The sequence below is a fragment of the Meleagris gallopavo genome, chromosome 7, assembly GCF_905368555.1.
Source record: "Meleagris gallopavo chromosome 7, MGAL_WU_HG_1.1, whole genome shotgun sequence".
NCBI lineage: Eukaryota > Metazoa > Chordata > Aves > Galliformes > Phasianidae > Meleagris > Meleagris gallopavo.
In genome coordinates, this window is record NC_139410.1 from 9,192,826 (window position 1) to 9,214,302 (window position 21,477).

Consider the following 21,477-nt stretch of genomic DNA (forward strand, 5'->3'; position numbering starts at 1 on the left):
CCAGGTAACACAGAAAGCAGCGTGAAGATGCAGCCACGGCCGGCTCCGAGGGCAGCGCGGTGGTGCTGAGCGGTTGCGAGCACGGCACGCAGGCTCTGCGAACCATGTGGAGGTGCAATTTATCGCCTGAGCATCGGGACTGGGGACACAGCTTTGGTGAGTGAAGCTGTTGCAGCGTATCCTCAGGCACAGAAAGCTGAACTTCATTCAGAGAGATTTCAGCTTTATTCAGCTGGGTTTTCTTCTAGGAGGAAGTGTATGATGCTCTTTTGTGGCAGCTTCAATAAGGGGCTTAAATGGCTCTGTAATGGACTATTCCATACAGCTCAAACAGGCATTCCTCCCTTGTTTGTAGGCAGAGCTGTGCTACCTGTGTGTTCCAACTACTTGTAATAGAGAACAGCTGTGCTCTTAAAAGCAATCCTAATGAACCATTGTCTGAACTCTTACCTGGGTTGGTAATGTGTGTGATTTATTATTTGTGTTATATTTATTATATTGTGATTTTGTTATTGTGTTTTTTTCATCCCTTATCTTCCTGTTGTGATAACAAGAAAAGTGCTGTCCTATCAAATGATTGATTCATAGAACACATTTTATATGTTAGCCCAACCAGCCAAGAATTTTTATGCCATAATTTATGTATCTGCTTTTGATTAAGGAGTTCCATTATACTCTCATCACTGGAAGATGGCCTGACAGTTCAGCTTTATTACTCACCATTAATTTACCATTAATGTGCTAAGCTTTCAATACACTGATCTATCTTGTATTTTCTCAGTACCAGTATTTTTCAAATCAGCCACCTGCCAGGTTCTTAAGGCATGGAATGATTCCAGTTCCTTACAAAAAAATAATACAATTGCATGCTTTTATCTTGCCCTGACTTTACAAGATATTTTTCCAAGTGCAACTTACCTTATTTGGCAGCAGTACAATCACAGCTGTCTTGTTAGAAAGATGGGCAGCTATCATATGGTAGGACACAGGGAATGCTCTTAAACCGAGACAGGGGAGGTTTAGGTTAGATATTAGGAAGACGTTTTTCACACAGAGGGTGGTGACTCACTGGAACAGGTTGCCCAAAGAGGCTGTGGATGCCCCATCCCTGCAGGCATTCAAGGCCAGGCTGGATGTGGCTCTGGGCAGCCTGGTCTGGTGGTTGGCAACCCTGCACATAGCAGGGGGATCAAAACTAGATCAGTGTGGTCCTTTTCAACGCAGGCCATTTTATGATCATCTGAACTATACTTTTCTCTAACACTTCCTTTCTTAGATTAGAAAACTTTTTGAGAAGGCAGAAATCAAGCTGTCCCAAGTCACTAGCAGTATTAAACAGGAGGGTTTTATTGATGCCTTATAAATAAATAAATAGAGCAGCATTCTTTAGAAGAACCTTCCATGCAGGAAAAATTCAAATTATTTCTAAACTTAATGCTGCAAGCAACACTGAACTAATGAATACACTATTTCTTTCACTAAGAAGAAAGCTCATTTGTGCTCTTCTAACGATGCAAGTTTTCTTTTCAATGAAATGTGCCTTTGTAGAAAATATAGAAAATATCACAACACATTACCACTTCTTTTGAATTTAACTAGTTTCCTAAAGGCTTGTATTTACAGTTTAGCCTTCTACTTGAAAACTAAATGGATGTACAGTTAGTGCCCTAGGAGCCTAATATTAATGTAATAAACATTCTATTTAAATTTACATGGTCATTCTGCAAAAGCCGTTAGAATACATCAAAAATTAATTGCCTGTGATGGGGCAGAATGCACCCTCAGCGAGTTTGCAGATGACACAGAACTGTGGGGAATGACAGATGGGGTTGCACTGCTATCCAGGGGACCTTAAAAGCCTGGAGAAATAGGCTGATAGAAACCCTCATGAAATTTAACAAGTGCAAAGCCCTGCATCCAGGGACAGACAGCCCAAGGCACCAATATCCCTAACATCGGGGGCCACCCAGCTAGAAAACACCCTTGCATGAAAGGAGGTGAGGTTCCCTTGCCACCAGAAGGTAATGGTATCCCAGGCTGCATTAGCTAAAGTCTTGCCAGCAGGTCAAGAGAGGTGATCCATTCTGGACATAGAAAAGCAAGCAGACGTGGTCAGGGAAACCAGCTCTAGGTGGCCCTGCTTGAGCAGGGAGGCTGGATCAGATGACCTCCTGAGGTCCCTTCCAAACACAGTTCTGCAAGGCTGTGAAAAAATGAAAACACAGTTTTGAAAAAAGGAAAAGTTTATTTATTTAAATATAAAATGGTCGTGAACTGCACAGAAATACGTCTTAAATCACTAAAATGTTCCTCATCACTCACCAGATTATCTCTCCGGTAATATGGCAGGAAGCAAGATGGGCTAAAAATTGTCTTCTTCAATGCATATATTTACCTTCAATCAAAGCGATGTGTGCACAGTAATATTTTTAAAATAAACTCAATGCACTGATCCAAACAAAATTTGGCTCAACCTATACTTCGAATTTACATGAAGTACAAACTTCAAAACTTAAGTTCCTTGGATAAGATAAATCTTCATTTATTTAAAGATAGGTTAACTCCAAAAGTAGTAAGAAATGTAAACATCAGATAAATTGATTAAAAAAAAACTTAAGGAACAATAACTTCTTCATAAAGTGCTGGCACATAACTTCAGCTTTATTTTTCAAACACTAAAAATAGAAAACTAGTAGAAAGACTTCCAGAAGCTTCCAGTTACAATTTCAGTGATAATTTTGGAGAATTTGAAAATGTAACTGTTTTAGAAACCATTTTTTCTACCTTTGTCCATTACAGCTTTTTAATGTTCTCATTCTTTAACTTCAGTGAATGTTAATTGCATAGTAAAATAGTTTGCATTTTTAATTTGCCCAGTTCAAATTCAGACTCCATGCTAGTGAGGAAAAAGAGAAATAATAGTCCACGTGGAAAAGGCCAAGGACTTGGAAAAGTAAAGGTGTAGAGGACACACTCCAACAACTAATCCCAGCAAAGGCATTTAATAAATCTACATGTAAATATATTATCATTACCACTGTAAAAACTGCATAAGAATACACAGAGGGAAATCAGTGCAGTTTGTTTATACTGAGGCATCTGAGCTTCATCCATGCTATTATTTCATTTCATTGGAGATTAAGTCTTGGAATTTTTTTTTTTTTTTTTTTTTTTTTAAACACCACAGTTGAGTTTCCACAGAACATCACCCAAAATAAATGACAGAAGTCCTCAATCTCCCCCCTCCGCCGCTTTATAGGGAAAGCTTGCATTAAAATCTAAAATAAAATGGTTCCTTCCTTGTGTGAAGAAAGCTGCAGTATAAACTTATACCAATTATTACCATACGATCTCAATCATACCACGTTCCAAAACCTCCATTTGCCTAACTATCGTTGGATCAACAGCCACACTTGGAGAAGTACTAGGATTGTGATATTTTATTAAATAAAAGAAACCAAATTAAAAGACACTAAGTCTGGAATTTTCTATTCCTCAAGGCTTAGAACTACTTCAAAGTACCATTTACTTTCAGAATACTTATAGAAATTTTAATATATTTTCTACACAGAGTTTTAGCTTCAGTGTTATGATTAGGATCTTATCTTGTCAGCTTTTCAATGTTAAACTGTTAGTTTCAGGCTGTAGAGACATGACTGGTATTTGCTCTAAGCTGAAGTTTGACTTACACGTTATTTCTCTGAGCTTAGAAACAGCAATTGTAAGGGATATAACTTGAACACATAACAAACCTATTAAACAAAGCAAATGAAAAAGCTTAAAATAACTAATGGGTAGTTTGCCTTTATATACTAATACACTGCAGTCCATTTCTCAAAGCAGGCATAAAGCTAAGTTTTGTGAATAACAGTAATTGACAGAAAAACCCACTGCACATCTGCATTAAAAAGGCATAATGAAAAGCTTTTAATTGCAACTCTACTGGCAAAAAAAAAAAGTCATTTTCAGTTTATTCTGTTATTAATTTGAATTTAGGGCATTTCATGGCTTTCGGTTCATTTTTTGGTTTTAATATAAGGAATAGATCAATAATTATAGACAATATACTTCAGATATTTTATGAAAGAAAACTAACGTGTATCAAATAATCACAACAGAATGGAAAACTTGTCCTCTTCAAATCTAACTCACTGGTAAGAAGCAATGTATCACTAATACAAGGACTGATAATCTACCCGTTTTCTGTTCAAGCATTACATGTATCCACCGGAAACAATAGAAAAATACCACGCTAAATATACATTTCAATCTCTAGGTGGACTAGATCTCTAAGACAGAAACATTTCTTTAAATATGAGAGAAAAAGCAGTTTTCCAGATGGCCCCAGCAGGTCAATCGTATTCCCAGAACGCTGCTTTTAGCTGTCATTTAAATCTAGGAGAAAGGTCACAGATATGCCCATTAAGACAGCTAGATTCAGTTCTACCTGCTTAGATCCGCTTCTAAAGGCTAGTCATAAAAATGGACACGCTATTCAACCACTGTTTGGCAAAGCTCAAAGTTTAGGCAAAAACTCAATAAAATGAGTTTATCTAAACACATGTACAGGCCTTAATTTGGCATCATTTTTGGACTGAAATTTAAAAAGTGCAAAAATATTTAATTGTACCTTCTTAAAAAAATAATTCATTTTACTGGTGCTACAACTCCAATTTCTCAGGAGTTAAACCCATTGCCAGCAATGGATAGAAAAGGAAGCACCAGAATAAAGAATTAAAGTGCGTTTCCAGTACAGCAACAATGCACAAATTGGCAAGACAATCTTGCACTTGCCGCTGGAATAGATTACACAAAACCCATTCTTATAAAATTCTATGTTACACATTAACATACAAAGTCTGTCACGAAGTCTTGGGGATATTGCAGTGAATCATCAAACCGGAAGCGTTTGGAGACTGTACTGCTGTCCTCTGGGATGTTTTCTTTGTCTTCCTTGTAGCTACAAGTGCCATTACAACTGGATCTCACATTCCGCTCTTCTGAGCATTTTGTTGTATGTCCTGGCATCAGAGATGGGCAGCAAGATTCTTCAGGGCTGCACAAGAGTATGAAATCCCCTTGCCGCAACCAGAAATGGGAGAGACAGGCCTCTGCTGTGGGCCTTTCCCTTTGAAAGAGGAAGGGGAAATGGTAAACTTCTTAAGTTAATTTCAGAAATACTAAAACCATAATTAAAATACATCTTAGAACTTCTCAGCATACATGAGAATTGACACTACAGAATTCACATTGCTATTTTTTTCCTACCACCACTGCTGCTAAAAAGGATATTAGAACATACCATGGTTCAGGATTAAGTGTTGGCAACACGCATCTAGATTTCAGCTGACAATTTTCCTTGCTGCTGGAGTCCAAACTGGTAAGCTTTTCATCACAACAAGAAACAGCCAGTATTCAGTCCCTTGGAAGGTTTTCAGCCTTATTTACATATATGTGCTTGTGTTTATGTGCTTATGTTTATTTCAAGTTCTGCATTTTGTATATATGGTTATAAACAGGCTAATGAATATTCAGCCATGAGGTTTTCAAGAAAGGCCGAAGGACACGTTGTCATCAACTCTATCAGACATTTTACAGATGCAATTCATCACAGACTGATACAAATTCTTCCAAGATCTATTTACTTCCCAACAGACCTCAGATTTATGAAATCATTCCTTTGGATAACCTAGTACATTGCTACCCCAGTTTTGCACTGTTAAGTTCTACAATACAGGAAGACATTAATATTTTCTGCTCGGAGAAGACTTATTATGGAGTTGACAATCTGAGGACAAAATTTTCCCTTGTAATATTCTAGAAGAAATATGCACCAAGAATCAGAATTGGAAAAGAGTTACTGAGCGCATAATGAAGACTGAAATGCCCAGAATAGAGAAAGTAGAGTACTAACTGTGGTAGAAAGCCAAACATTCTGCAGGCCCACATTAACATTTACCAAAGCAAACTCTCCATAACTGCTTCCTTCATAATAATATGGTTTCTGTGAGTTGCTCCAGCTATTGACAAAGCCTCCACATGAGATAACTACGTAGAAAGAATTGTTCATCCATGATTATATCTACATGTGTTTATATGGAACCCTTATTTCCTCAAAATAGAAAGTTCATGGATATCATCTACTATCATCATCTCTTACTATCAAAGAAGCACTTTCTCAACCAGATTGTTCAACTCCTGCTTGCTGAAGATAGAAACTGCTGCGTCACCACAAGTGACAGTACACAGCAATACAAACAGTATTACTTCACAAAACTTAGAGGAACATGACTAGCTGACTTCACTAAATGTTATTCTCCACTATATACACACTTATTTTTGGTGCACATTTGTTAGTGCGAAGGATAAAAACAAATCCCCATTTAACACTACATACCAAGCACAGACAGTTAACCAACCCCTATCATTTTCCTATTCTCAAAGGCCATTTTCTCAGAGTTCAGCTACTTTGAAGGGCGTAATCAGTATCCAAACTCCCAAAGAATGCTAAATTATGATCATACACATTAGAAGCAAAAAGAAATTTGTGCTTTTGGTTGAGAACTTTTTTTAAACAACTGAACATGGCAAAACACTATACATACACACGTATATATGTATTCCTGAAGAACACATACATAGTATGAAGAAAAAACATACAGTCATAAGACAGCCAAGTTTTGATATAAAATAAAGTAAAAAGCTCCATTAAAGATGTCAGGAAACATCCAAGCACACGTCAGAAAGATTAAATTTTGTCTCTCCTAACTGTATAACAAAATGTTAGGTTGTAGACAAAAACCTGAATTTTCCAGAATACATTTCATAAGATTGGTGAATAGTCAGTCCTCTGAATGAAAAATATTAAGTCAAAATTTGAAAGTGAGCAAAACTCAAAGACTGTGCCTGACTATAAAAACAGCCAATGAACCAAAGATCCCTTACTTACATTACAGAAAAGCAGAAACCTACACTTTTAAATATCCAGGTCATAATACCAGAAAATTGTGAAATATTAACTGATCATATTAACAATGTTAACCTCCCAGGTTAACATTCATATTGTTCATGTATTCACAGACATAGAAGAGTACATTACTTACTCAGGATTTTTTATGAGAAGTTTTTGAATGAAGTCTTTGGCAGGCTGTGAAACTGATGAAAACGTTTCTTCTGAGTAATCCACATTAACTTGAGATATATTAAGAAAAGTTTCTTGATTATCAGCTCCCACAAATGGAGATTCTTGAGTCAGCAGCATATATGATATTACACCTATGTTCCTGAAGTAAGAACAAAGCGTGAAAGGAATTTATTTTCCCATACTTGTTTGCTGTAGATAAAACATCTTGATGTATGCTACACTCAGAATTAAAACCAGCATGACCTCTCACGTTCTATATGATTCAAGTGTAAATGCATGTATACACACAAGGAAATTCATCTATATCTCCATGAAAGGATTTTTCTTTTTTAATTGCTTACTTACAATAAACCTTTTGTTTCCTGCAGCTGAGACAGTTACAAAAAGGAAATATATAACTTTTACACAGTCCGTTCTTGCAGATACGGCAGTTCTAAGAGAAAGAACTGCAAAAAACAAGTTCTTATCTGCACATAAATAAAAAATAGCCATTATTTCACACAAATTCTAGAAGAAGTATTTAAGTCTGTGATGTAGCCCACCTTTCCATAAGAGCAAACAGGATCTGACTCGTGTTACAGTATCCTCTTTCATTTTTATGACATTCCATACAAATTGATGTTGGTCTAAAGGTAAGTATTATGTTAATTTACTTCTTAACATTTCCATAAGATTATTTAATGATACAAAAACAGTGAGGGAGGAGCACCCAGAGCAGTTAATACTCTCAGATAACATGTTCCAGGTATCTAGCAGCTAAAGTATGCTATCAGATAATTGCCACTATTTCCTCTGAACAGAAGGATACTTTGTATGTTGAGAAGCCATTTCATTCCACAGCAAGTGAGCAACAAAGCCATAGACAGAAATTTGTGTAAACTCCAGTTCATATTCAGAGCGCTCCTTCTTCAGCCAGTCCCTCTCTTGTTCAACCCACCCACAGAAAAGTATTCTTAGGAACCAGATAAAGCTGCATCAGTCTGGAACTGGCATGCAGATTGTTAACTGGTCACATCTACCTCAGTAAAACAAATTAACATAGACAACTTACCACATATCTGTGGCTGTGGTAATAGGGTCATAGTTTAAGATTTCTGGAGCTACAGAAAAAGAAGGAAAAAAAGGGAAGACATTTTAATAGCCATATTGTTCAAGTAACCTTGAATCGTACACTACACTTCTATCAGCTTTTCTGTCAACTTTTGCTAATCATTATCAAGAGAGTAAGCATGATGATGTTTGAGTAATCAGTTTCAAGTTTTTTCAGAGGGTGAAAAATGTTACTCCAGTTTGATTAGACACTGAAGTTTAACTGGTTCAGACTGAAATGGTACTATGTGGCTTAAGATCTACTCTATACAAGTCCCAAGACATACCCAAATCAGATGTATGCATCTAAAACACTTTCCTAAGAGAATTTCAAGTACACAGCTTTTTTCAGGGAAGGCATGAGTTAACACTGCAAATCTAGGTGACCATGCCAATTTAATGGCCAGCAGCTGTTAGCATGTTAGATACCATGCTATTCACCACAGATTCACCTGCTCTTATGAAAACACGTGCAGGCAATTCTGTTTATTGATTTTTTTTTTTTTTTTAAGAAGGAAATCTGCCCCTTAGCAGGCCAAGTGTTAAAGGCAGTTTTTCACTTTTCCAAGAATATTTTGATTTTCAATCACAGTCAAAGTTCTCATTAATTGAACCCATACAATGATTCAGTAGTAGTCTACAACAGAACAAATGCTATAGTAGGAAATAAGGTATGCTTATTGATGTAATGTTTCTGTGTGTGCGCCCAAATAATAGTTAATTTCTCTAAAGAAAGAACAGCTCAGAACAACACGCTGCCTTGTGCTGCTTTGTTCTCCAGTAATGACTGACAAGTTGATAAGCACATTTCATCAACTGTTTTTTCCTCACACATCAGAAATCCTGATGCAGCTCTTTCATACCAAGATACTCGGTGGTTCCCATGATTTGCCGCAGTTCAGTGCTATTCTCAATCTTCCGAGACATGCCAAAATCTACAATCTTCACATCACCAAGAGGATTGATGCTGCTCAGCAAAATATTTTGAGGCTAGAACAGAAAAAAATTCTCAGCTCACAGAATACAAACTGCAAAAAAAAAAAAACATTTCAGTTCATATTGTTATTTTTTATTTACATTACTGAATTTTAAGTTATTTTCTCCTTAGTACACTGTTTTCTCATCTTTGCTATGTATTTAACAAATTATTATAATTATCAAATTATTAAGTTGAAGACAAAGTACTAGAAAAGTCTCATAGAGTCTCACCTTTAAATCGAGATGAACAATATTTTTTTCATGCAAGCAACAAAGTCCTTCAAGTATTTGCCTGATAAGCCTTATGATATCACTTTCACCAACTCTGTCATCCAAATCTGGGACACACAAGTTAAAGATTTCTCCTCCAGCGGCACTGAAATACATTCAGGAACACGAATGTATTAAACTCAAAAGCTCAAGTGAGAAAAAATTTATATATAATATCTGTGCTTAACTTATATTTATTTATCTGTAGCTATTTACCAAATATTCATTCTAGAGGCTGAGAAAATAAGGCTTTCCCCCGCCTCTTTTTGAACACGCTCATCTCAAAATGTTACTTACAGAAAAAAGAGAAGAGTGAAGATATCTGATAATGCTTTTTCTTCCCTCATATTTAACTACAGAAGTTCAGATGGTGAAACAGAATTTTGTGGCTGAATTGCTCTTATGTGTTTGAAAAACTCAAGCTTGCTAGTTTGAAAGTGAGCCTGAGATGCCTTGAGGATGATTAGATCTATCATCAGTTCCTAATAGAAAACACCTTCACAAGTTACAGCTGAAATTTCTTCAATTAATTCCATAAATGATTGGAGGTTAAAAAAAACAACATTCCTATTCTCTGATTTGGGGACTAAAACTATTGTCACATAAACCAACTACAATTCAAGGAACAGACTGAGTTGTAGAGGATCGCCTCTGGAGCAAGAGGAAACTGCAAACTTGCTACCACAGACCTTACATTCTGATGGAAGACTAGACATCAGTCCTTTCTGTCTGGCAGGTACAAGAAATAAGATGTAGCACACTGACCATGATGAAATAAACAGTTGCCTGGTCAGTCAGTGAGCAAAGTCTTCAACTCATGTAGACACAGAATACTCTGAAATACAGGGACTTAGCTCTGTCAGTTTGACATCTACCACTTCCAACCGAGATGACATTGACTAGATTTTTTAAAGTATCTCAATATGTCTTCCTCAAAAAAAAAAAAAAAAAAGGCTGTTGTTTACTTACAGAACCCTACCATTAGCAAAGCATAAAGGAAACATGGAAATAACCTTGTGTAATCATCTTGCATGTGGTTTCTTAGTTACACGCCACATGTTGCCACAGTGTCAGCTGTTTCTTTCCAAGCCGGGTTTGAAATCATTACTCAGCCTAACTGCCTGAAGCTCCTATCTCAAGACTAAAGAGAAACAGACGTCAGAAAACGTCAGAAACAGATTGGTTAAGTATGAGTTCCACCTTTAGTAATATGAGTCTATAAAAAGGGAAGGATACTGGACAACCTGGACAAACAATTACTAACCTGCTGAGGCTACGTGAGGTGTCACTAATGCCTTACCTAACTGCATTTGACAAAGCAGAGGGGAGGAGAGACTTCAAGTTTAGGAAAGCTTTCAGTGCTCTCCCACAGACAGCCTCACTGTTTGGGGCGCTCACAGACAGCAAGCTGAATGCAGCAAAGGAAGCTAACAGCATTCTGGGCTGTAATAACAGTGAGTAGGTTGAGGTAAATGACTGCTCAGCACCGTAGACCACAGCTAGAATGTAGCCTCCTGTTTTTGGCTCCCCAGTTCAAGGAAGTCACTAAATAAGTTCAGCTGAGAAAACAAAAAGAACACCAGATGAGCCAGCAGTAACATATACAAATAAGTTATCTTCAGGAAAATAACCTAATGCAACCTACATAATGCCAAAACTTGAATTGAAAGGCATAGCTCAGGAAGTCTCGACTGACATTCTTTGGAATTACTGAAGAAATACAAAGCAGCAAGCCAAAGAAGTCAGCATACATTCAGTACCCTCAGGAAGGCTGCTGATAACACCAAAAAACAGCAAAATGATGCTCTGTATAAAACCTTACCATGCAGTTCTGGTCTCCATACCTTCAAGCAGTATATAATGAGACTACTAATGATACAGAGCAGGGCAAACACAAGGGCAGACAGTTTTACAAGGAGAATCCAAAGAAACACTGACTCAAAGTTTGAGTAGAGGGATATGGAAAAGCCTATGAATGGTGCTGACAAAACAATCAGGGTCAGCATACAGATAAATAAGAACTGTCATTTATCAAATCCCACAGTATGACAACCAGGAGACATCTGAAGAAGAGAGCTGATTATGTAGACAAAAAAGTAGTATTTCCTCATGCATCAGGTAATGAAACAAGCAGCCCATGGAGGTTGTGGAGCCTCCTTCTCTGGAGATATTCAAGACCCACCTAATGCCTTCCTGCTCAACCTACTGTTGGGAACTTGCTTTAGCAGGGGGAAGGACTCAGTGATCTCTGGAAGTCCCTTCCAATCCCCATGATTCTTTTACCACAGAAGCTGATAGTATCACAGTGCTTAAAAAAAAAAAACAAAAAAAAAAAAACAGCTTCACAGATGTCTGTAAAACACATTCTAAAAGGAACTGACAGATATTTATCTTCATTACAACACTTCTGGTTGCTGGGACTGTACAAGGACAAAAGACTCCAAGAAGCATACAGGCTCACAATCAAGACAGAATTAGCTGAGCTGAAACAGAGGTGAGAAAAAAAACATCAGTACAGCTTTTACATGAACTTGTTCTTAGTATGAAGTTCAGTACTTGTCATCTGGACATTGTCTTCCACATTAGTGCTTTAGTCCTCACTAAGGTGTTAGGGATCACTTAGTTCCAAGGGGAAAAAAATATTCTTTTTTTCCCTTTTTTTTTCCCCCTCCTCTTTTGGAGAACAATTTAGCCACAGTAAAAGGAGTTTATCACAATGCATGCAGATCACCACTGCATAATTCTGGCAGCCTGGTCTAGTGGTTGGTGACCCTGCACATAGCAGGGGGGTTGAAACTAGATGATCATTCTGGTTATTTTCAATCCAGGCCATTCTATGATTCTATGATAAAAAAATATTTGAAGCAAAACTTAAATCCTATTTAGAAAATAACTTGCTGAGTTCATCTCACCAACTACATTTTTGTTTCTCACATTCCAAACATTTAAACATACATCCATTATGATGAATAACTCAAACTAATTCCCACACTAGAACACTTGTTTTCAGAGCTATGAGCAGCCACAAGGGCATCTGAAAAGACATGAATTTTGGAGAAACAGCTACAGAAGTTAAGCAGTTTTACAACAAGAGAAACAGTGGCTTCAGAAGCTCAGTGAACCACAAGTGAACCACTATTTTCACTCACCAGGAAATCTCACGCTGTCATTAAAGCACAGAGCATCAACACGCTCAGCTTCTCTGAAATCAGTACTTGGTATTAAACTGTCCTTTTTTGGTATGATTTAAGATGCTTCAAAGCACTATCCACCTTCCATGGGATTCAAGATGAAACCCTGCTCAGCTTGACATAAGAGATTCTTTAAGAAAACGAACTACATAACACACCCTAGAACTTGTGATCAGGCTTTATATTAGCTTTGTTTGACCAGAATATCCAACTGAGGCTGGTGAGCGGAATGACCTGCTCACATTCAACAGACTCCTAAGTGAGGCGGTGTTTAAAGGCACAAGAAAAGTTCCAGTTTGAAATGAGTGAAAGCACCTACAGAAATGAGTTATGCAATGATAAGAAACAGCTTTTTTTTTTTTAAGCAATTTGTAAATAAATAAATAAATAAATCTACCAGTGCACATTTTAAATGTTGAGTAAAAACTAACATATGTTTTGGTGTGTGTTGCTGTATGTCTCTATTTCATAGTCCAACACAGCTCATTAGCTACGAATTGCACAAAATACATATCCAAAACCAAGGAGTGAAGTGGCAGCAATGGATGCAACTCCTGAATTTACATGAGAATAAGTCACACCAAGAAGTCCCCAAGATCTTAGTAAGATATTAGTAAATTAAAAAATCATCATGAAATATTAGCATATTGTATACAGGGTAGTGCTGCAATTCTTACATGGTGTACAGACAAAGTCAAGCAAAAAGCAAACAGTGACAGGTTGGTAACTACCAGCATGGGACACGTGACGAAGGCATACTTACTATTCCAACACTAAGATGATTTCATTTGCTGTTTCATAGACTTCATGGAGATTAACTATGCGAGGATTAGATTTCATTAATTCAAGCACAGCAATTTCATGAAGAATCTCTGCTTTGCAGTCTTGACCTCTTCTTCTTTTCTTTAAAAATTTAGCTGCATATTCTTGACCTGTGGATTTAGCAATACATTTTCTAACCACACCACATCTTCCTCTGCAAAATGAAAGGAAAAATACATTAGAACTTCAGATAGAAAAAGTAATTAGATTGCCATTAGATCTAAAAAGGCTTGGTAGTCTGCCGTTACATTCTGAGCTGGCCATGTTCTTACAGGGACAGCAAGGAGGTCACGTCAGGCTGCTCAGGGCTTTGTTCAGGTTGGCAACATTGAGTTTTGTTTGCTTTTTCAACAAAGTACACACACAGTATAGCACATACAAGATACAGTAGCAGGACACACCAACTGGATACAGTAGAACAAAACAACTGAAAAATAGGAAGAATGTAGGGAAAAGAAAGCGTAACTCTACACTGTGGCTGGAGGCAAAGTTTTTCTGTGCAGAAAACTCTGAAGTCATAAAAAAATCCTTCCACTCACAAATGATGCAGGACTGCTAAAAAGTCACATTAGCACTAAGCTTAGAAACACCTAATCAGAAAAACACCCACTGCTTAGCACTCCCTTTTCCAATTGCAGGCAGACAAAGTGAGCTGCTTTGTTTTCCAGCCAACTGTTTAGGTATGGAAACAAAAATGTCTTTTGGCAAAGATGCGTTTTTAAAAGAAAACCGCACAGTGCAGTTAAACCACCAGGCTGACCTTTTAAAAAATTAGGGGAAAAATGCAGTTTTTTAAGCCAACTTATAAACTCCTGGAAGAAAAAACAAACAAACAAAAACAACAACACCAACAAACACAACAACACCAACAAACACAACAACACCAACAAACACAACCACACCAACAAACACAACAACACCCACACCTAGTTTTATAATCACGAGTTCTGCATTCCCAGAAATGCCTCACTGCATATTTGCAAAGTGTTTTCAAATTATACAAGGAATACCATTAGAACAAAACAAAACAAAAAAAGTTGACGGGCTAAAATTGTTTAAAGTTTTAAGAACATTTCAAAACCATTTGCAAAGAAAAACACCTCCATCTGCGGCTTCAAGCAAACACCACATTTGCACGTGAACAAAGCAAATGAGAGGCTCAGCACCAGCTACATAAGCTGCTCTTTTTCAGTCATCCTAGCTCCTTCAGCAGGGGAGATGGTGCTGTCCTGCAGGCTGAGCCTTCCTTCTGGTGCAGAACAAAACAGAAGAAAGCAAAACTGAGCAGAACAGCGCCTAAAAGGAACATCTGTGACACAAAACACATCCCTAAGGTTTTTTCCCCCCCTTACAGTCTATGCTGGACCAGCTTCTCTCAGAACGAAACAGACCATGGCAATGTTCAATGCACTTTGTGCATATCCAACTGAATCACAGGAGATGCAGAGCTGCCTTTTATTCATACTGTCATTTATTTAGAAATAAACACAAATGATGACAGAGGAAAAGTTCTGTTATTTCAACACTAGACTTATCTTTTATTTCTTATCTAGTAAATTCAGAAAAGCAAATACTAAATAAAAAAAAATCAAGAGGCAAAAGTGATTTACAACCTGGTATGTGTACACTCTTTATTTTAGCAACTCTTTGTAAGCCTGAAATAGCCAGGTGCTTTCCCAACTGCTACATGAGCTATTATTGCTGAGCTTGAAATCATTGAGCTGAATTTCTTAATATACTGAAGTCTGTGGATATTCCCCACAGCTTACAGTCTCATTTTAACATCACACCATGCCATCTACCAAAGGAGTTTCTCTGAAACTCAAGAAGAGGAACTGGTTGAGTTTCAAGAGAAGAGGAAGACTATTGCTGAGTTTGAGCATTACGCTCCCAGCAGCTCTGGGTACAGCAGCTCTGAAGGATCAGAGATACCTCCAGAAGAAATCCATGATGTATGAATTTCTACTTTTTTTATATGATCTTTGTAGGGTGCCAATAATTTAACATTTAAAGCTATGAAGGCAAAAATCGCATCTTTTAATGTGCAAAAACAATAAAAACAGCAGTAACTTGAAAAGTAAATACTTAGAGAGCTTGGTAAACACTATTAGTATATCTCCAGTATGCAAAAAGTTCCCAACCTCAACACTCAATTTGCCATAGAACTCCTTCTACAGTATAATGTCATTTTCTGACTTTTAATCATAGAATTACAGAATGGCTTGTGTTGGAAAGGACCTCAAACAGCATCTGGTCCCAACCCCTGCTGTGGGCAGAATGATACCCACCAGTTTGGGATGCCCAGTTCCCATGTAGCATGGCCCTGAATGCCTCCAGGATGGGGCACCCGCAGCTTCTCTGAGCAGCCTGTGCTGGTCTCTGAGTAAAGAATTTTCTCCTAACATCTAACCTAAATTTCCTCTTCTTTTAGTTTAAAGCTATTCGCCCTTGTCCCTATCACTGTCAGACCATGTAAGAAGTCTCTCCCCCTCCTGTTCATAAGCTCCCCTCAAGTACTGGAAGGTTGCAGTGAGGTCGCTCTAGAGCCCTTCTTTCTACAAGTTGAACAAGCCCAGCCTGTCCTTGCAGAAGAAGTGCACCAGTCTTCCAAGCATCTTCGTGGCTCTCCTCCGGGCCTGCTCCAGCATCACGTTCTCCAGCCTGGAATCTTGTGTGCTTCAATCTGCACAGACCTCAGATATTTCATGACTGACTCTGTGTCCTTTACCTCAAACCATTCACAGCAGACAGCATCTTCCATCTTTTTACTGCTACTTTCATAGCTTTCCTGCTATGCCCAAGCAAACGGAACAAACTTGCTCAAAGGTAGGATATACAGGTTTATAAACAACTCATTCAAATCTATATAGCAGCATTTACTCATCGTGTAAACAAAAGAGGTTTCTAGAGGAAAGGCAATCAAGGACAAAGACACTACATCTTTTTTTAAGTAAGCAAGGACTTAGAAAAATAAAATGTCATTTCTAAAAGCAGCTGCATACAAATTAACATACAGTTTTCATCAGTTTTGCATGTGTGTCTGTTAGCTAAAAGCGTTATGAAAACTGCACAGAAGTGAACATTCTGGTTGAAGTTATGAAGTTGCCATAATACTCAGCGTCTCAAGATACACTGAGTCTCGAGAATGGCTAATAGTAATCTTTCAAACGAGTAATAAAAAAGCATCACCAAAACTTGGAAACTGTCACATGAGATAGCATCTCAGCTTAACAGAAAAGCTGCAGCTTGAAGAAACAAGTCCAGCCAAGTTTTCTTCATAGAATTGTTTGAGTGGTGGAATTCCCCCAGAAATGAGAAAAGTTAGATCTGAAGTTAGATCTGAGATGTTGCATTAAAGCAAGCACAGTGCTTCCCCCCTCCTTACTGCCTGCAAAGCAAATGCAATGCCGGAGCGGTACATTGCACAGCTCCATTTCTACTTATTTCCATATCTCAAGTTATAAACCACAGAAATTCAACTCCTTTAACAGAAGCCAAGCCATCCACACTGAGGACAGAACTACTATAACCCACCAAACAGAACCAGCCTGCTCCAAGAGTCAGTGCCTTCAGTACCAAAAGACCTAGAAGATAAGGCTGTGGGAGGAATGAAAGGGACTTGGGAGGGTTGAGTAACAAAAAAGAAAAGAATGACTTAAAGGTAGATGAAAACTGCAAGTGAACACATGCAAACTGTTAGGCCAGAAAAGCTGAAAAAAACGTATTTGGAAAAGATGCTTGTCTACTTCTGATTCTTTGCATTTTGGCACCTTTTTTTTTTTTTTAATATCTGCTTTTAATACATTAAGTATTAAAAACTGAGGCTGGGAGTTGAAGCAAAAAAGATGCTTTTATTTGCTTTAGACATCATCTCACATCACAGGTAAGTAAGTACGATCTGAATATCCAGCATTTGAAGAATATCAGAGTTGGTACGTGGAACTGGTTCTATAAAGCCTGGCATTCTGAATTAGGGCTAACAAAGTGCCACAAGCAGAGGAAAGTTAAGGGCTACAAGGTGTACTTTTATGAAGAGTATGAGATAAAAATATACTGGAGTAATCAGGAGAACTAAAGAGGTGAAATAGATTACAAAGTTATGCCTGCCTAGAGGTAGGAAGGATCACTGTTCAGCATAGAAATGCCTAACAAATTATGAATGACCCATGCCACTTGCATTCAAGGGATTTGGAAGCATCACCACTCTATTACGTTTGTGTGGGTTTATACACAATTCCCTGAATATTTTCAAGGTACAAATTAACCCAGTGATTTTAAATAAGCATAATTTAAATGCCATTAACACAAATACTTTTGTTTTCTTTTATTTGCTATTTTACTTCTGCAAATATGAGTAAAGGAAGCAGACAGCTAAATTACCCTTGGCTGTTAGAAATGTAACCATAAGAGGTCAGAGAAAAAGAGGTCTTTGTTTTCTGGACTTAAAAACAATAACCAACTCCCAACTGAACAGCCAGCATCACCAGCTCAGAAGTACCATTCTTTGTCTTGCAATACTACTCTAAGTTATCTCTTCTTGAGTTTATATCCCTGTAATGTACTGTGCGAATGGACAGGGAAAGAAGGACAGAATCTTCAACTGACATGGCTATGAGAACAGCCTGAGCCTCTCTGCCATGGAAAAGGCTGGCATGCTATGTCTCACTGTATACCTTTACCCTATTGCTATGGAGCCTCTTAGACACTGAAAAGAAGAGAGCAGGAAAGGTGGGTGGGGAAAAACGTTCTTCATTCCTCATCCACGCCGTAAAAGTTTGCCAGAAAGCAAGTCTATCATTGCATACAATTCTGCATCAGCAGAGATCCCCCTGACTAAAATATACAGGAGCAGTCTTACCTTCCCAGCTCTTTAGAGTCAAGCATGTAAAAATTGTGGAAATTGTCCATCCTGATTTGTGTCTGCAGAGACATGGCCAACAAGCCTGAAAGGCTTCTGTTCTCCAGCTTTCTCCTGGACATGGTTAGGAACAGGTCTGTCCCTTCTGCCAGCCACCTGTGAAAGTAACATAACGGTAAGTCAGGGCAATTCCACAATCATCGTGCAAGGAAATATACACAGATCAGGGCTTATGTCTATCTGAATAGAGCAGTCTAAAGCTTGTTTAAATGTGACCAGAATACTACACATTTAATCACTCTACATGTACAACTGGAAGGGAAACCAAACAAGAGAATCAAGTGATGCTGAGGAAATTAATTGAAAAATGAACTTTTTTTTTAATAAGCTGTTTTAACTTAATCTAACTAGATTACTCATTAGAAAGCCTGATGAACAGACAACTTCTTCTCTGCAAATTCTGATCACTCAGAATCAAATGATGAGTAAGTCACCTTAGCAGACCAGAATAACGGTGCATTCAGAAGATATAGCACACATACTAACTCTACTACTGATTAAGGAAAAAAAGAAAGCAGCTATTTAAAAGCTAAAAAACAAGTTTGGGCACTCACATTTACAGGCCTGAAGCATCTCTTCAGGCATGATGTAAAAGCAAAGCAGAAAAAGGTTACTGAAGGATATCAGCAGTTTTAACTGATATCTTATTTCAAGGTAAAGGGCAGGTTTACTTTTGTTAGCAATAGTAAAAAAAAAAAAAAAAAAGAAAAAATAGCTCAGAGACAAATTATAGTCTGGACACATTTGACAACCATTAAGAACACTTTCAGTTCTCAAGTGACAGCAGTGTGCTCTCAGAAGCTTCTGGGGGAGCACTTGCCCCAGCACAACCCAGCACCCATCGAACCTTGTTCAAACAGCCAGTTCTTGGAACGTGGTAATTCATACTGCAACTGTTCTGGGTATAAACCATGATTCATGCTTTAGTTCTAGTAAAGGAAAAAAGAAAAAAAAAAACCCACAATCCTACAGTTTCAAGATAAAATTTTAAGTATTGTTTGATAAGCATGAAATAAATTGAAAGCTTACCAAAGGTTCCCTATGCAGGGTAGGCTGCACGCCTGTGAATCACCATGTTTGTAACAAACCAGCATTTCTCTCCCCCCGCTTACAGGGCAGCTTATCATGACAGAGACCGATTTGGACGTCTCCATCACCACGCGTTCTCTGAGGTGCCCGCACTCAACGCAACTCAACAAGTGACCTCAGTGCTGCAGGACTTCAGCATGAGCACTAGCGTTAGGGACAGATGAGCTAACTAAGGGCCAGCTACCACTAAATGCATGCAGCTACATTTCATGATATCGCTGTTCTTAAGGACATGATTAAGAACAGCCTTGGCCTCACACCGGATTAACCGTGCTTCCCTAGTAAGAAATCACATCTCCCTTTAGCTCGGCGTTATCGAGAGCACACACAAAAACAGCAGGCACTGAGCCGCGGCTGGGCACCTTACGTCGTCGAAAGAACACGGTCCAACTTGTTTCGAATCTAATTAGCTATAGCTGCGTTATTTATTACCAAAATTAGGCCCGATACCGGTGCAACGCATCGCACCGAAAGCCCTAAGGAACGGACAGAAGGTCGCACGCGAGTTCGCAGACTTCTAAGCGACCGAGCTCTGCGAGCTGTCCACCGGGCGGCAGGACGGCGCGCTTCCCTCAGCGCCGAGCCCAGCAACGGGGCCAGCAGGGTGGCAGAGGGCAGGCAGGCGGTTCGGGCGCCGAGCTCACCACGGGAACAGCCGCCCCACCCGCCCGGGCCCGCGCTGCCGCACACCAGCACTCCGAGCCCGCCGAGACGACGCCAACGCACGGCGAGGCAGGCGGGCGGTCCTCGAGCCCAGCGGGGTGCGGACCCGCCGCTACACGCCCGGACCGAGCTCGCTCCGCCGCCTGGAGAGCTCTTCCGCCCCAGGCCCACCCGCGCCGCTCACCATAGCTGCCCATCCCCACCGCCCGCAGCCCGACCGGGCCGTGCCCCCGGGGCGCGGGACGAGCCGGATCTCCCCTCAGGCGGCCCCGCGCCTCGGGCGCTTCTCCACAGCGCAAAGACGCGCACCAGCGAGCCGCGGAGTGGAGCGTGGCAACACTCACAGCCCCGCCGCCTGCCCACCGCCCCGCGGGACCCGCCCGAGCCCGGACCCGCCGCACGACACGGGCGCGCTCACCTCTTCCCACAGAGACCACGCAGAACGCCGCCACTCCCTCAGCGGCCGCCACGACCAGCCCTCGCGCTGCAAGCCGCCCACGTCCCCGCCAACCGCCGCCCCGCGCAGCCGGCGTTTGAAAAGCGCAGCCCGGCAGATGTGGCTGCCCCGGCGGCGCCCGCTCGCCCCGCCCCCTCGTGCCGGGAAGGAGCCAATCCGCGCCCGGCTGCCCTCGCCGCGTTAGCCACCATTGGTCGGACGCCCTCCGCCCGCATAGCGCCCCCGCCCGGCTGACCTCGCGCCCCTGAAGCGGGCGGAGCGCGGCAGGTGCCGGGGTCCCGCCGCTCTCCCCGGCCCGGGGCGGCAGGGCTGCCCGCCGCCACAGCGCCGCCGCCGCACGGCGGGGTGAGGCGCTCCTGCGGGTGAGATGTGCCGATAGCGTCGGCTGGTCTAGCGGCCGTAGGGCTGATCGGGTGCCGGCAGTAGCGGGACAGCGGGGAAGGACCGACGTAACGGTCAGCGGCACGGAGCACTCGCCCGGCGGCACCTGCTAGCCCGGAGCTGCGCTTCTGGTATAACTCCGGCCCTCTTCGCTTTCCACCGCCATTTCTTGCCTTCCGAGCTGCGGAAGTTTTTAACAGAAGCAGTCAGTGTCCCTCAGAGCTCTGCCATCCGTGTGCAGTGCCAGCGTGGGCCCTGCCTCCATTATAGCACGGGTTCGGGCAGGTTGGCTAAAGAGAACGCAAAGACAAAGCGTAGAAAAGATGGGTTGTGCTGAGAAGCCGTGTGCGGTATGAAAAGCAAGCAGCATTCCGAAAATACCAAGTGTTCTGCAGGAGAAAAACTACGTGATCGCAGCAATTAAGGTGCTTTAGGTTATTACAGCACGTGGTACTGAAAAGTAAATGCTTATGTC

The 21,477-nt window shown here is 40.3% G+C and overlaps 1 protein-coding gene and 1 long non-coding RNA gene across 4 annotated transcripts; one reads left to right on the forward strand and one right to left on the reverse strand.

Annotated features, from left to right (window-relative positions):
* Positions 1 to 18: 18 nt before the first annotated feature.
* Positions 19 to 13,102, forward strand: LOC109368488 (uncharacterized). Its single transcript, XR_014884558.1, has 2 exons — positions 19 to 156; positions 5,520 to 13,102. It is a non-coding gene; the product is annotated as an uncharacterized LOC109368488 (long non-coding RNA).
* STK17B (serine/threonine kinase 17b) lies at positions 1,327 to 20,763 on the reverse strand. 3 transcript variants are annotated; one of them, XM_085228836.1, is made up of 9 exons: positions 20,583 to 20,763; positions 18,353 to 18,508; positions 13,436 to 13,648; positions 9,443 to 9,587; positions 9,097 to 9,223; positions 8,196 to 8,244; positions 7,104 to 7,283; positions 4,855 to 5,128; positions 1,327 to 2,203 (listed from the first exon to the last, which is right to left on the reverse strand). In XM_085228836.1, the coding sequence occupies exons 2-9, from the start codon at positions 18,472 to 18,474 to the stop codon at positions 2,066 to 2,068; spliced, it is 1,248 nt and encodes a 415-aa protein (XP_085084962.1). In that variant the 5' UTR covers positions 18,475 to 18,508; positions 20,583 to 20,763; the 3' UTR covers positions 1,327 to 2,065. The 3 variants fall into 3 exon arrangements, with proteins under 3 accessions (XP_085084962.1, XP_085084963.1, XP_085084964.1); XM_085228837.1 differs by lacking the exon at positions 20,583 to 20,763 and adding an exon at positions 19,260 to 19,280; XM_085228838.1 differs by lacking the exon at positions 1,327 to 2,203 and having other exon boundaries at positions 2,226 to 5,128; positions 20,583 to 20,760.
* Positions 20,764 to 21,477: the final 714 nt, after the last annotated feature.

Coding starts and splice junctions, on each gene's coding strand:
- STK17B (XM_085228836.1), bottom strand. CDS start 18,474: ATGTCCAGGAGAAAGCTGGAGAACAGAAGCCTTTCAGGCTTGTTGGCC. Junction 13,649..18,352: donor GACTCTAAAGAGCTGGGAAG/GTAAGACTGCTC, acceptor TTCATTTTGCAG/AGGAAGATGTGGTGTGGTTA. Junction 8,245..9,096: donor GGGAACCACCGAGTATCTTG/GTATGAAAGAGC, acceptor CTTTTTCTGTAG/CTCCAGAAATCTTAAACTAT.